At 42.2% G+C, this 11456-nt stretch overlaps 1 protein-coding gene across 1 annotated transcript; it reads left to right on the top strand.

Moving 5' to 3' along the window:
• Window positions 1–2420: 2420 nt before the first annotated feature.
• Window positions 2421–11127, top strand: LOC147612032 (DNA repair REX1-B protein). The gene is made up of 4 exons (XM_086783866.1): window positions 2421–2608; window positions 5814–5907; window positions 10529–10633; window positions 10715–11127. The coding sequence occupies exons 1-4, from the start codon at window positions 2451–2453 to the stop codon at window positions 10994–10996; spliced, it is 639 nt and encodes a 212-aa protein (XP_086639992.1). The 5' UTR covers window positions 2421–2450; the 3' UTR covers window positions 10997–11127.
• The last annotated feature ends 329 nt before the right edge of the window (window positions 11128–11456 follow it).

The following is an 11456-nucleotide window of genomic DNA, read 5'->3' on the forward strand; positions in this document are numbered from 1 at the left end:
ATACCCTAAAATCAACTTTTGTGCTTGTTACATGAGTCTAAAATTTCTCGTGATGTGTGTGAGAAAGATGTAAGTCATTTTTGCATGTAACTTTCCTACTTTTTTGTTTCATGACCCTAAATTTTTTACCATCTAAAACACGTTTCTTTAGGAAACTATTATATTTGTTTTGTGTGGATTTTGTATGGATTGGTGTTTTGGGACTAGCAACTCCACTCCTTGCTTGGATGCTCACAAGTTTTTGCTCGAAAAGTTATCGTTCATCACCAACTAGGATATTATAACCTTCTTATGATGTTCCACCTTGAGTGTCATTAAAGTGTTGAACCCCATTAAATAGAAAGTTTTTTCTTGAAAAGTTCTCATTCACCAACCAGGAGTTTTTATCCTTCTTACAGTGTTCCACCTCGAGTGTCTTTAAAGTGTTAAACCCCATTAAATAGAAAATATTTATTGATATGATTTTTTTTCAAAATTAAGAATTTTTGTTTACTAAACCACCATGGTAGACTTAAATTGTGGTCAATGGTAACAAATCGGCAGCATACAACCATAGCACTGGCCGACAAACAAACGATAGCACTGGCTGACAAACAACGATTTTGCTCACATAGATTCGGAAGGCACCGGCCCGGGAAAACGTCGATTGCCATTGCGCTTACGTTCAAAAGCGCCATTCAATTTCATAAATTCAATAGAAAATATACATTTTTTGAAGTTATTAACAACCTTAAATGAATTAAGAGGCTCCTCACACACATTGCCAAAATACCTTATTACTTTGGGTAGCCTAAGATGCTTGCAAGAAAGCAAGCATCTAGAGCAGCCCACATGGCTACCCAAGCACGCTAAAAACAACTGAATTGATGCAAGTTGTTGGAAAAGCAGTGGGACATTGCTCAAATTAGCAAAGGACATTACATGACATATCAGAGGAGTGGGGAATCATCGTCGTATCGCCTAGCCATTACACTGGTAAAGCATGTAGGAGAAACTGATGAAGTTTGGAAGAAGCGATCATGACTAATTTATAACTATATGTATGTGTGTGTGTGTATTCATGTTCTCTCTTTTCTAGTTTGTCTTGTGACTGCCTAGCTCACGAGGAGTGATGCCTGGCTTATGGTGTTGTTGTGAAGAGGGTCTCCTAGATGAGGGCCCATCCTATGTCCGAGGTTGCTTCGAGTCCTGCAAGCTTGCTGGAGTAACGCTCCTGCAACCACTTCCATCACACTGCAAATACTGGTTTAGTGTGGTTTTTTTCATAATAATAAAAAAGTTTGCCAAATTGCATCCCTCATTCTAGGCCCTTTGATGCTAGTGGCAATAGCTTAGAGGGGAAATAGCTTAGAGGTTGTGGGCTTAAACGAGAATCTTATGTAACACTAATCCATGGACTAAAGGAGAGATTTAAGAACATCTCTCTCTCTCTCTCTCTCTCTCTCTCTCTCTCTCTCTCACACACACACACACACACACACACACACACACACACACACACACACACACAATCAAAACTAGGTGCACTCCATGCTTTGAAGGTTGTAAAACAAGATTGTTTTTTAAAATTCTTTTATCGTGTTTTGTGTGAGTGCTTGGGTAGCATACTTCGTGCAGTGTAGAGCATATTTGAAATGCTCGAATGAACATGAATTTGAAAGCATACTTGGAAGCAATACTAGACTGGCATCCACAATCGATGAGCTTGAAGCATGTTCTTATGTCCGATGGGGATTCAAAAGTACCTTGTAAATTATAAAATTACAAATTCATTACCACATTTGAAAATGAGTTTTGTATTATGAATCAACGGCATAGGACAAATGATCGCCTTCAACATTAAAGGTATTTTGGTCCACTTTTGATATCGAAAGTACTATTTCGGAAATGGAGGAAGGGCACGTTCTTCTATGTTTATTAAATTTTGGCGAGGATTGTGCCAACTCCCCGCCATACTTTATGTATGGTTTTTTTTTATATAACTTCACTCACACAAACGAGCACAAAAATCCTATGACTTGCTGAATGACGTGTAACTCAAACTCAAATGTGGTAATGAATTTGGAATTATCTACCTTGCGATGTGCTCTGAGATCTCTGTCGATGTCCATCGATGCCTCACGTCGAATATAATCATAGGTTTGATGTTCATGTTCATTCGAGCTCTATAAGCTGTTCATATAAACTTGAGATACACATACGAATAAGACGTGTTGCAGAAATGGTATGGATTACAATGTCCATCTTCATTCAAGCGCTTCAAGATGTTTATACGTGAACGGAAAGACATGCTTTTTTTTAAAGTAAGATGGCAAAGGACAAGTGCAAGGAATCAAGAGCATAAGGGTACCCAAGCATTCTAGTTAATTACTAAAAGAGAATAATGTTGTAACTTCTAGCATGATTTCACACGGCTTTTCCGCCAGCGAGCGGCCGGACAGTTTCACGTCATGCTCGATATGCTTCCGGAAGCCCATTACCTTCACCTTCGCGGCATGGAACCTGCCTCTCCTCCCCTCGCTCAAGAAGACGGGTCTGTGCCGGAGCTACTCCGATGCTTCCTCTCGATCCAGCATCGTCGTGCTGCCATCTACAACAAGCTTAACAGGTAAGTGGGATTTAACCATGGTTTAATCACTGAAGGCTACTTCGTGTAGCGCTACCTTGTGATCATTCCTAACAGTAATTTTGGCAAATCCGTGTGTGTGTGTGTGTGTGTGTGTGTGTCTTCGCCCCCTCATCAAATGATCACGACTGATACTCAGTGCAGAGGAGAAAGATCATGGGAGCCCGATCTCACTGGGAGATTACACCTCAAGCTCGGAGCTTGTTCGCACACGTGGTGTCCTTAGACAGGGAGGGCACAGTCCCTCCAGAGTGCCAGATGCCCCTGTCCCCAGAGACCCAGGCCCTGTTTTCGTCACACCCCCCTCTCTCTCTCTCTCACACACACACACACACACTCCTTCCAAGAGTTTCCAAGAGGTTACTCCCACACACACACACACACACACACACACACACACACACACACACTCTCCTTCCAAGAGGTTACTCCCAACTACTTTTAAAAATTTCTGGTTCATTTTGTGACTGCCCATTACACAAATTGTATGGCATGACCTTTAAATCTATAATAGGTAGTTAAATGTAGAAGAAAAAGATAAGAGCAAAGTTTTAGCAAAGAAACTCATTCAAGGTAGTTATACACAAGAGTTTGGGGTCAGATGGAAGCATATTCAAGATACCATACCAGGGTCCCCATTGCATTCTTCAACTAGTTTTTTGTCCCCCAAGAAAAGGTCCTTCGTTAATTCATAAAAGAAACGTCCGTGAATGCAAAGTACAGGCAGCTCTCAAGTGGAGCAACAAAGTACGTCCCTCAAGAGAGGTGTAAACTAGAAATAAGAGGGGGAGGCTACCTTTTTGGTTTGCCTCTCCTAGAGGGAGGTTACATTTGAGGAGGAGAATAGTGACAATGGGGGTTCTAAGGCCATGTGGGTGGTCGGTTCCCATGGTACCTTGACTCAAGAGAGTAGAAACATTGCTCGCCGTGGTTGCATCCTATTGGAATCGTCTGGGAGGTGTCAGAGTTGGTGCAGCGGAAGCTTTACACAGGCAGTGAGCGAGAGAGAGAAGTTGACGGAGAGAGAGAGAGAGAGAGAGGTTGGCGAACAGCGCTTGAACTATTTAGCAATGAATAGATGGAAATTACAATGGGTGGGCATGGGTATATATACCCTCACAATGGAAATGGCCGACTCATGTAGCATAAGTTAAATAATAACTTATGCCCTTTGTTACAACTCGTTTCCACATGAGATACGACTTTTAACACCCTCTCTGTAGCTCATAGTGGGCATAGATGAAGAAACCAAGTCGATGTAGATGCAACCATGGACACCTCAGTACTGGCCGGATACCGAATACACCTCGGAAAATGCACCAAACAACCTGTCTCCTCAAGGGATGCTACCACGTGCTTCAGCCAGAGAGAGGCATGTGAGTGGCAGAGAGGGGTAGTCTGTGCTCTCGTTTTGGTGATTTGGACCCGTGTGTCGGAGTTCAAGGCACATGCATCTGGCATGGAACAGCTTGACAAATCTATGGACGTGATGTGTTCGTAGTTCATTGGTAGCAGACTATGGATGGGATGAGTTCCTAGTTCATTGTCAGAGAATTTTGGGCGTCATGTGTCGATAGTTCAATGTTCAGGAGATCTTTTGGACGTGTGTGTTCTCAGTTCAACGAATGGAGGATCATGGATGTGGAGTTGTCTGCAATTCATTATTCTATGTGGCAGAGTTGGTGCAGCGGAAGCTTTACACAGGCAGTGAGCGAGAGAGAGAAGTTGACGCAGAGAGAGAGAGAGAGAGAGGGGTTGGCGAACAGCGCTTGAACTATTTAGCAATGAATAGATGGAAATTACAATGGGTGGGCATGGGTATATATACCCTCACAATGGAAATGGCCGACTCATGTAGCATAAGTTAAATAATAACTTATGCCCTTTGTTACAACTCGTTTCCACATGAGATACGACTTTTAACAGGAGGTGCTTCCATCTCCCTCCCTCGAAGGGTTTGACGATGTCTGAGTAGATTTGGTAGACTGTCTCTATCGGCGGAGTGTCGGAGAAGTCTGACCTTGATGGCACTTGACATGTCATATGTGTCAAGCAGAGATGATGGTGAGTTCCGAGTGCCGGCACACCTAGATCTCGGGAGTCTATGGACTGTTAAAAATGTAAGTGCAAAGTGGTTGCATCCTATTGGAATCGGTTGTGAGGCGCTTCCATCTCCCTCGAAGGGTTTGACGATGTTTGACTGAATTTGGTAGACTGTCCTATTAGTGGAGTGTTGGAGCAGTCTGGTCTCGATGGCACTTTTCACGTCATATGTGCCAAGCAGAGATGATGTTGAGTTCTGAGTGCCGACACACCTATATCTCGGGAGTCTAAGGAATGTAAAAAATGTAAGTGCAAAGGTCACTTGCAGAAGTGACTTTCAAGACCATTTTAACTATGGTCAAAAAAGTCATGCACGCTGCTGACAGCATTTAGGACTGGCCGACCAGCTCCCTTCCCATATATACAAGCAAAGGCATCATTGATAGCAAATCACATAAGGCATTCATGAGTTCATCAAGCATAGAAGTCATTCTCAATCATGTAGGGGCTGACCAAGGACCCAACCAACATACATAAAGTAACCTTTTTGTACCGAAGCTGGGTCAAGTCTAGATGGATGATGGAGTTGATCTCTTGTTGAAGAGATCCAAGAACGTGGAGTTCAGACTGTATTTAAAAGGGGGCTAGGTATAGGGGGGGTTTGGGTGGGTCCATGCATGTCAAACCAGCTGGCAACCTGTGACATGAATATGGAAGTTAATCTTAATTAATGCTTAATGTAAGAGAGATTAAAGCTAGTCACTTTGCAAGTACACAATAGAGAAGACCAGATGAGACCTGCACTATTGTATATTGCTCAAATATAATTATGTACAATGATGACCCAAATATGCATGCTAAGCAAACTGATGTGCTTCTTTCTTCCACGAGCGCATGAGAGAAACACTCATTGAAGAGGCGGCCTGATGCTCCAGATTATGTGCTTGCTGTCCCGGGAAGTGGTGTTAACTTGTGTTGCAAGCATTGTCTCCGGCTATGCATGATGATCATGTCGTAGTATGCCGGGCAGAGAAGGATGGCGTGCTGTGTGTGTGTGTGTGTGAGAGAGAGAGAGAGAGAGAGAGAGAGAGATTCATTACATTCTTTGGCACCTGCAAACTTATTAAAAGCTGTGGTTTTTCAGAGCTTTTTTGGATTATCTAGAAAGTAGAGCAGAGTCAACATATCAACAAGTTTGTAGTGAAATTACTTCTGAATTCAACGATTGTTCAAAACAAGTAAGGCAGAACCATCTATAATCTCAAATGACTACTTACCGCTTGTTGATATATAATATATTCTCGTGGTGTTTGCTGACGTGATGTGTATAATTTCATCGACCCCACTCTTATGTGTGCGCTATTTTTTGGTGTTTTAATTTGTGTCAAGCTTGTTCAATAAAGCTGCCAGATTTACGCCACTTGGAAAAGTTCTACTTTTGATATCTACTTATTGTCAAAACCATGGTTACTACATTACAGGTTAATGACATCGTAGGCTCATGTAAACAGCAAACATCATCAAATGAAGATGTCAATGAAAGCCATGTCATGTATTTAGTGGTGTACTCAATCGTCAGGTGGCTGCCGCAGGGGTAACACACTTGTGTATAGGTTTACATCTTGCATGGAAAACAGAGTCAAAACTGTGTGCATGTTCACAATGGGTTGACAACAAGTCTATAAATAGGTTATGGGTTGACAACAAGTCTATAAATAGGTTATGGATTGTTGTCTCTTCACATGTATGTGTTAGGAGAGTGATTTTATCATAGATATACTGTGGGACATCGTGCAGTAGGAGATTGTGGACTGTTTTATCTAAGAATCTACTTTTATATGATATTGTCCACACCGTTTTCTGGTCAACGACGACGTCTGGGACTTATATTTCATGTTATGAATTTCTTGGGTTTGGAGTAGACCTAAGATATGTGGACATCTGCATTTTTCAAAACTACCTTAGTTTTTGGTGGAATTATGGAGATCTTAGCTGTCTATCTCTTGGCCACCACCTGTTCCTTGACAGCACCATGTGAGATTGAAGACTGGCTTCTATGGTATGTGGACTTATTTGATTCACAAGAATTTGGACATCTTTTGAAACTTAGCTCATTGTAAATTGGATAAGCTAGCTTCTTAGCTGTCTATTTCTTGGCCGCCAGTTGTTCCTTGACAGCACCATGTGCTCCATGGTGGAGATTGAAGACTGGCTTCTATGGTATGTGGACTTCTTTGATTCACAAGAATTTGGACATCTTTTGAAACTTAGCTCATTGTAAATTGGATAACTTAGCTTGTTCCATGTGTGGGAACAAGAGAGGCTCCCAGAGCTTGTAGCTGATAAATTTTTCTTGGTAATATGGCATAAATCCCAAGGGGGGCTTGGCCCATTCCAGTCCTAGTGTGGTATCTAGTGTTTATATGTGCCTGTGGTTTTAAGTGGATAAACTGTGTGCCTTTATTAAGTGTTTAATTGCATTAATAGTTGCGTGTGATACTCCCGGATCAATGACATTTGTATCAGAGCACATATTTCCTTTTAACTAAAAGGGAAACTGTCTTGATCGAGCAATTTACGAGGCTATTAGTGTGGTTAAGCCAAAGGCCTACTAGTCTAGTAGCCAGACATCTACTGTATTTCGAGAGATTTCGTTGGAAGATTTAGGTTAAGTTTTCTCGCAAGTCAACTGTTTGTGCAAGTTATGCACAAACATGCTCGCAAGTCAACTGTTTGTGCAAGTTATGGCATAAATCCCAAGGGGGGGTTGGCCCATTCCGGTCCTAGTGTGGTATTTAGTGTTTATACGTGCCTGTGGTTTTAAGTGGATAAACTGTGTGCCTTTATTAAGTGTTTAATCGCATTAATAGTCGTGTGTGATACTCCCGGATCAACGACATTTGTATCAGAGCACATATTTCCTTTTAACTAAAAGGGAAACTGTCTTGATCGAACAATTTACGAGACTATTAGTGTGGTTAAGCCAAAGGCCTACTAGTCTAGTAGCCAGACATCTACCATATTTCGAGAGATTTCGTTGGAAGATTTAGGGTAAGTTTTCTCGCAAGTCAACTGTTTGTGCAAGTTATGCACAAACATGGTTTGAGTACCATATGGCTACTTACTTGTGAGAGAGGACTAGCTATGGGAGAAATTCAGCTTTGGCTCTCAGGGTTTTTGGCTTTCACAACAGACTCTCCTCTTCATAATCAAGGACAAGGGAGAGTCAACTCCGACAAACATAAAAGCTAAGTATATCTTGACATTTGCAAGTTTGGAATATTTGTTATTTTTGAAGTTTGTTTCATTGGTTTTATGGATACCTTACCCTTGTATCTTTGCAAGGAGAAAGTGGTATCTTTTCTTGAATGTGTTTCAAGAAAACATTAATGAGCCTAGTTATTGGCTTCTATATGGTATCCATGGTTATATCTATGGCAAGCTCGTTCTATGGCTTCTACACGGTTTCTTATGCCTCTCCTCCTAGGTGTGCGGTTAGAGTACTAACATGAAGTGCAAGTGATAAGAGTTTTGGATTTGGTTTGACACTAGTAGACTCAAGTGGTACGATCCATGGAGTCTAGGTGTATTCGCTCATGTGGTACTATCCCCGAAGCTAGTGGCTCAAAGTAGTGCTATTCCCGGAGCTTGGTTTTGGCAAGATAAATCAAGTGGTACGATTCTCAAACCTATGCCAAGTAGAGAATCAAGTGGTGATCCTTGGGTGTAGTGGTACGATTCTTGGACCCTGTGGTCAAGTGGTACAATTCCCAGACTATGTTAGATGAGGTCATCGATCGGACCCTTGAAGAGATCACGTGTGTGATACAAGAGTAGGCTTGATTTTACTCTACACTCAGAACTTTTTGGATTGAGAGTTGCTAGTAGAGTTGTGGAGTTTGTCTTGAGGAATCTCGTCTGGGATAGGTTGGTTAAGTACATGTATATATGCTTGTCAAGCCGGTTGGCAAGGGATATCATGTTGCCTACTCCATGGGGAGATTTATTCAATATTTTTTTGCAATAGAATTGCTGCAGCACAGTCTGTAGGTAACCAAGAACACAAATGATGTGCAAGAGAAGGATCCCCCATTCCCAAAGCTTGTATATTCTAAATATTTGGGCGTCCTAGAGTCCACCAGTGACCAGACCCCTTCCATACTAGGAATGGCTGGGTTGGTGATAATATGTACCTTGGTTTTGGTGGAATTCTCGATATCTTCTTGGTTGTCCATCTCTTGGGCCTTGGCCACTGCCACCCGTTCCTCAATAGTACCATGTGCTTTATGGTGAAGATTGAATACTGGCTTCTATGTTGGATATTCGGACATCTTTTGAAACTTAGCACATTGCAAATTATATAACCTGGCTTGTTCCATGTGTGGGAACAAGAGAGGCCCCCAAAGCTTGTAATTGATAAATACTCCTTAGTAATATGACATAAGTTCTAAGGGGGGAGCCGGCCCATTCCGGTCCCAGTGTGGTGTCCAGTGTTAATATGTGCTTGTGGTTTTAAGTGGATAAATTGTGCTGGTGGTCGATGAGCTGGGGGACTGCCTATGTTCTTGTGGAGGACTCTCGAAGATCAGCTGTAGACTTTGGAGAGCTTCTTGGAGGCCTTTGGAAGTATCGAAGGATAATTTACTTGGATTCGGGCTCCTTGGAGAGTGCCAGGGTTGTTTAAGTGGGCCCAACATTCAAAGCCGTGGAGAACCAAGGTATTCACTCCAAGTTCCTCCGTTTTTGGGTTGCGCCAATGATTAAAGCTTAGTGAGAACTAGGGTGTTCTGGGAGAGAGTCCCTTTGTTTACAGATGCGTGTGCTATGTGACATTGACACAATTGTTTGATCTTGCTTTCATCCTTGAGTTATGCTGGAATTTTGGTGGTCCATTGACCATCCACATGCTTGTTTTACAAGTACTCATTGGTAATAAAATATACTAAGGGGGTGGGCTATTGCATCTTCGACCTCCAGTATAGTGTTGTGGTATTGGTTCTGTGGTATTTTTCAATTATGCTTGATTGTGTGTTTAATTAAGTTAATAGTTGGTTGCTCAAAGATCCACTCAGCGTGGAATGATATGATGGCGAGATTTTATTGGCTGGCTTCACTCCTGGGAGACCATGACATCAGGGAATGCCCATTTGTTGGTCATTCCCCAAATAATGGCTAGTGGTTACCATTTTCTCTAGGGGAATGGCCTCCCAACGGCCATTTCCCTATTCATCAGAACGCTTGTGTCATAATGCTGGGTGAGATATTCCACAGTAAGATGCTTTATAGTTTTTCAAACCACCTAACTGAAAAATGCATTTATGAATCAAAAAAGCAGTACCAAGAATTCATTCTGATTATACCTTGGTTATCTTCTTTGATGTGGATTTTATGGTAGCTTGTCCTAAGCCTGTTTTTGGTAAAATAAGGAGCACTATCCAATAGTCAACACTGCTTCAATTAGACGTTGGAGTTGAACCATGTATAAACACGTAGTTTTATCCTGTGCCCACCTGCCCACCAGAATCATTGGGGCTTCCCACGAAGACTTGCTTGGATGAATATGCTTCATATGGAGATAGTTGGAGGAACATGCCGAGTCTGCACTGCAATCTTTATGCACTATCATCAACTAATGGGTGTGCTACGAACACGTGGTTGGTTATGTGTTTTGTTCTTTTGGCAATGTTTGAAAAGACCCAAATAATAATATTTAGATTAATATTCTAATAGAAGATTAAAGATTAATAAAGATTAGCAGAGGTAAGTATGAGAGATTAGAGGCCATACATTGTGACAGAATTCCTGGGCAACAGTTATGTAGAGAAGTTTTACTCAATCTTGGACTGAATGGTTTTGCAGGTACTTAAGATAGAGTCTTTTTTTAGAAGCCCCAAATACTGCAGAGAAGATTTGGCAAAGCTTTTGCAGTCTGTTCAACTTCAAGAGAAGCAGAAGCTGCACATGGTGGGTGCTTTGATGTGGGATTATGCTTTTGTGACTCGTTTCCAAATTTGCTGATAAGTAGGCTGTTGTGTTGACTTGTAGACAGCACAGCTTCAGGTTCTAAAGAAAGCAGGGAGGCCATCAGAGCGTGTTGTTACCCATGATCAGTGCTGCTTTGAGAACAGAACCTTGCAGCACCGTTGTGTCCATGTGCATGAAATCTCTGTTGCTGATGGTTTAGAGGATGCAGAGGCTGAGTTTGAGTATAATGCTGCTTTGAATGAGGCGATCAAAGGTGTGCAGGATGCCGTGACTACCATAAATGAGTGCATAGAAGAGGTTAGGTATGAAATCGAGGATATAGAGGCAGGGGACCAAAAGTAGTGTTTTTATGCTGTGAAATTGTGTACAGATGGAAGTTTTTGATCGCTGATCCCCCTGGGTATATCGTGTTGGCCCATTTTAGAAGTAAAAGGATACAGTAAATCAACTTGCTAATCACGCAAGTCCTTTCATGCAGAGGATCTGTGTGTGTGTGTGCGCGTGTGCACGCGCGCGCGCTTGCGTGCTTGCCTGGGCACCATAGTCAATTTTGCTTGCTTGAATCAGATAGGCCCCTTCAGTTCGTTAATATATAGGAGGTGAATGACGGAGGAGATGTGGACAGGTGCTCGTATGCAGAAGGAGAGCAGGTAGTGGATGTTGAGGCAAAGATACGGGGTACAGGCATGCTGGAGCGAGGGTGCTGCAGCTTGGGGATGGGCTGATGCCGAAAGCTTTCAACAATCTTTAGCTAAAGCTTTGAAGCCAAGGTTTGACCTTAGCATACTACGTTGGGAGCCAG

This window comes from Cibotium barometz, chromosome 46, assembly GCF_041138505.1.
Source record: "Cibotium barometz isolate CiBa-2024 chromosome 46, ASM4113850v1, whole genome shotgun sequence".
Taxonomy (NCBI): domain Eukaryota; kingdom Viridiplantae; phylum Streptophyta; class Polypodiopsida; order Cyatheales; family Cibotiaceae; genus Cibotium; species Cibotium barometz.

Excerpts from the sequence above, each read along its gene's own strand:
- LOC147612032 (XM_086783866.1), top strand. The coding sequence starts at position 2,451 with ATGCTCGATATGCTTCCGGAAGCCCATTACCTTCACCTTCGCGGCATG. Across the intron at positions 5,908-10,528 it reads TCAACGATTGTTCAAAACAA|GTACTTAAGATAGAGTCTTT; the intron begins GTAAGGCAGAAC and ends ATGGTTTTGCAG. Across the intron at positions 10,634-10,714 it reads AGAAGCAGAAGCTGCACATG|ACAGCACAGCTTCAGGTTCT; the intron begins GTGGGTGCTTTG and ends GTTGACTTGTAG.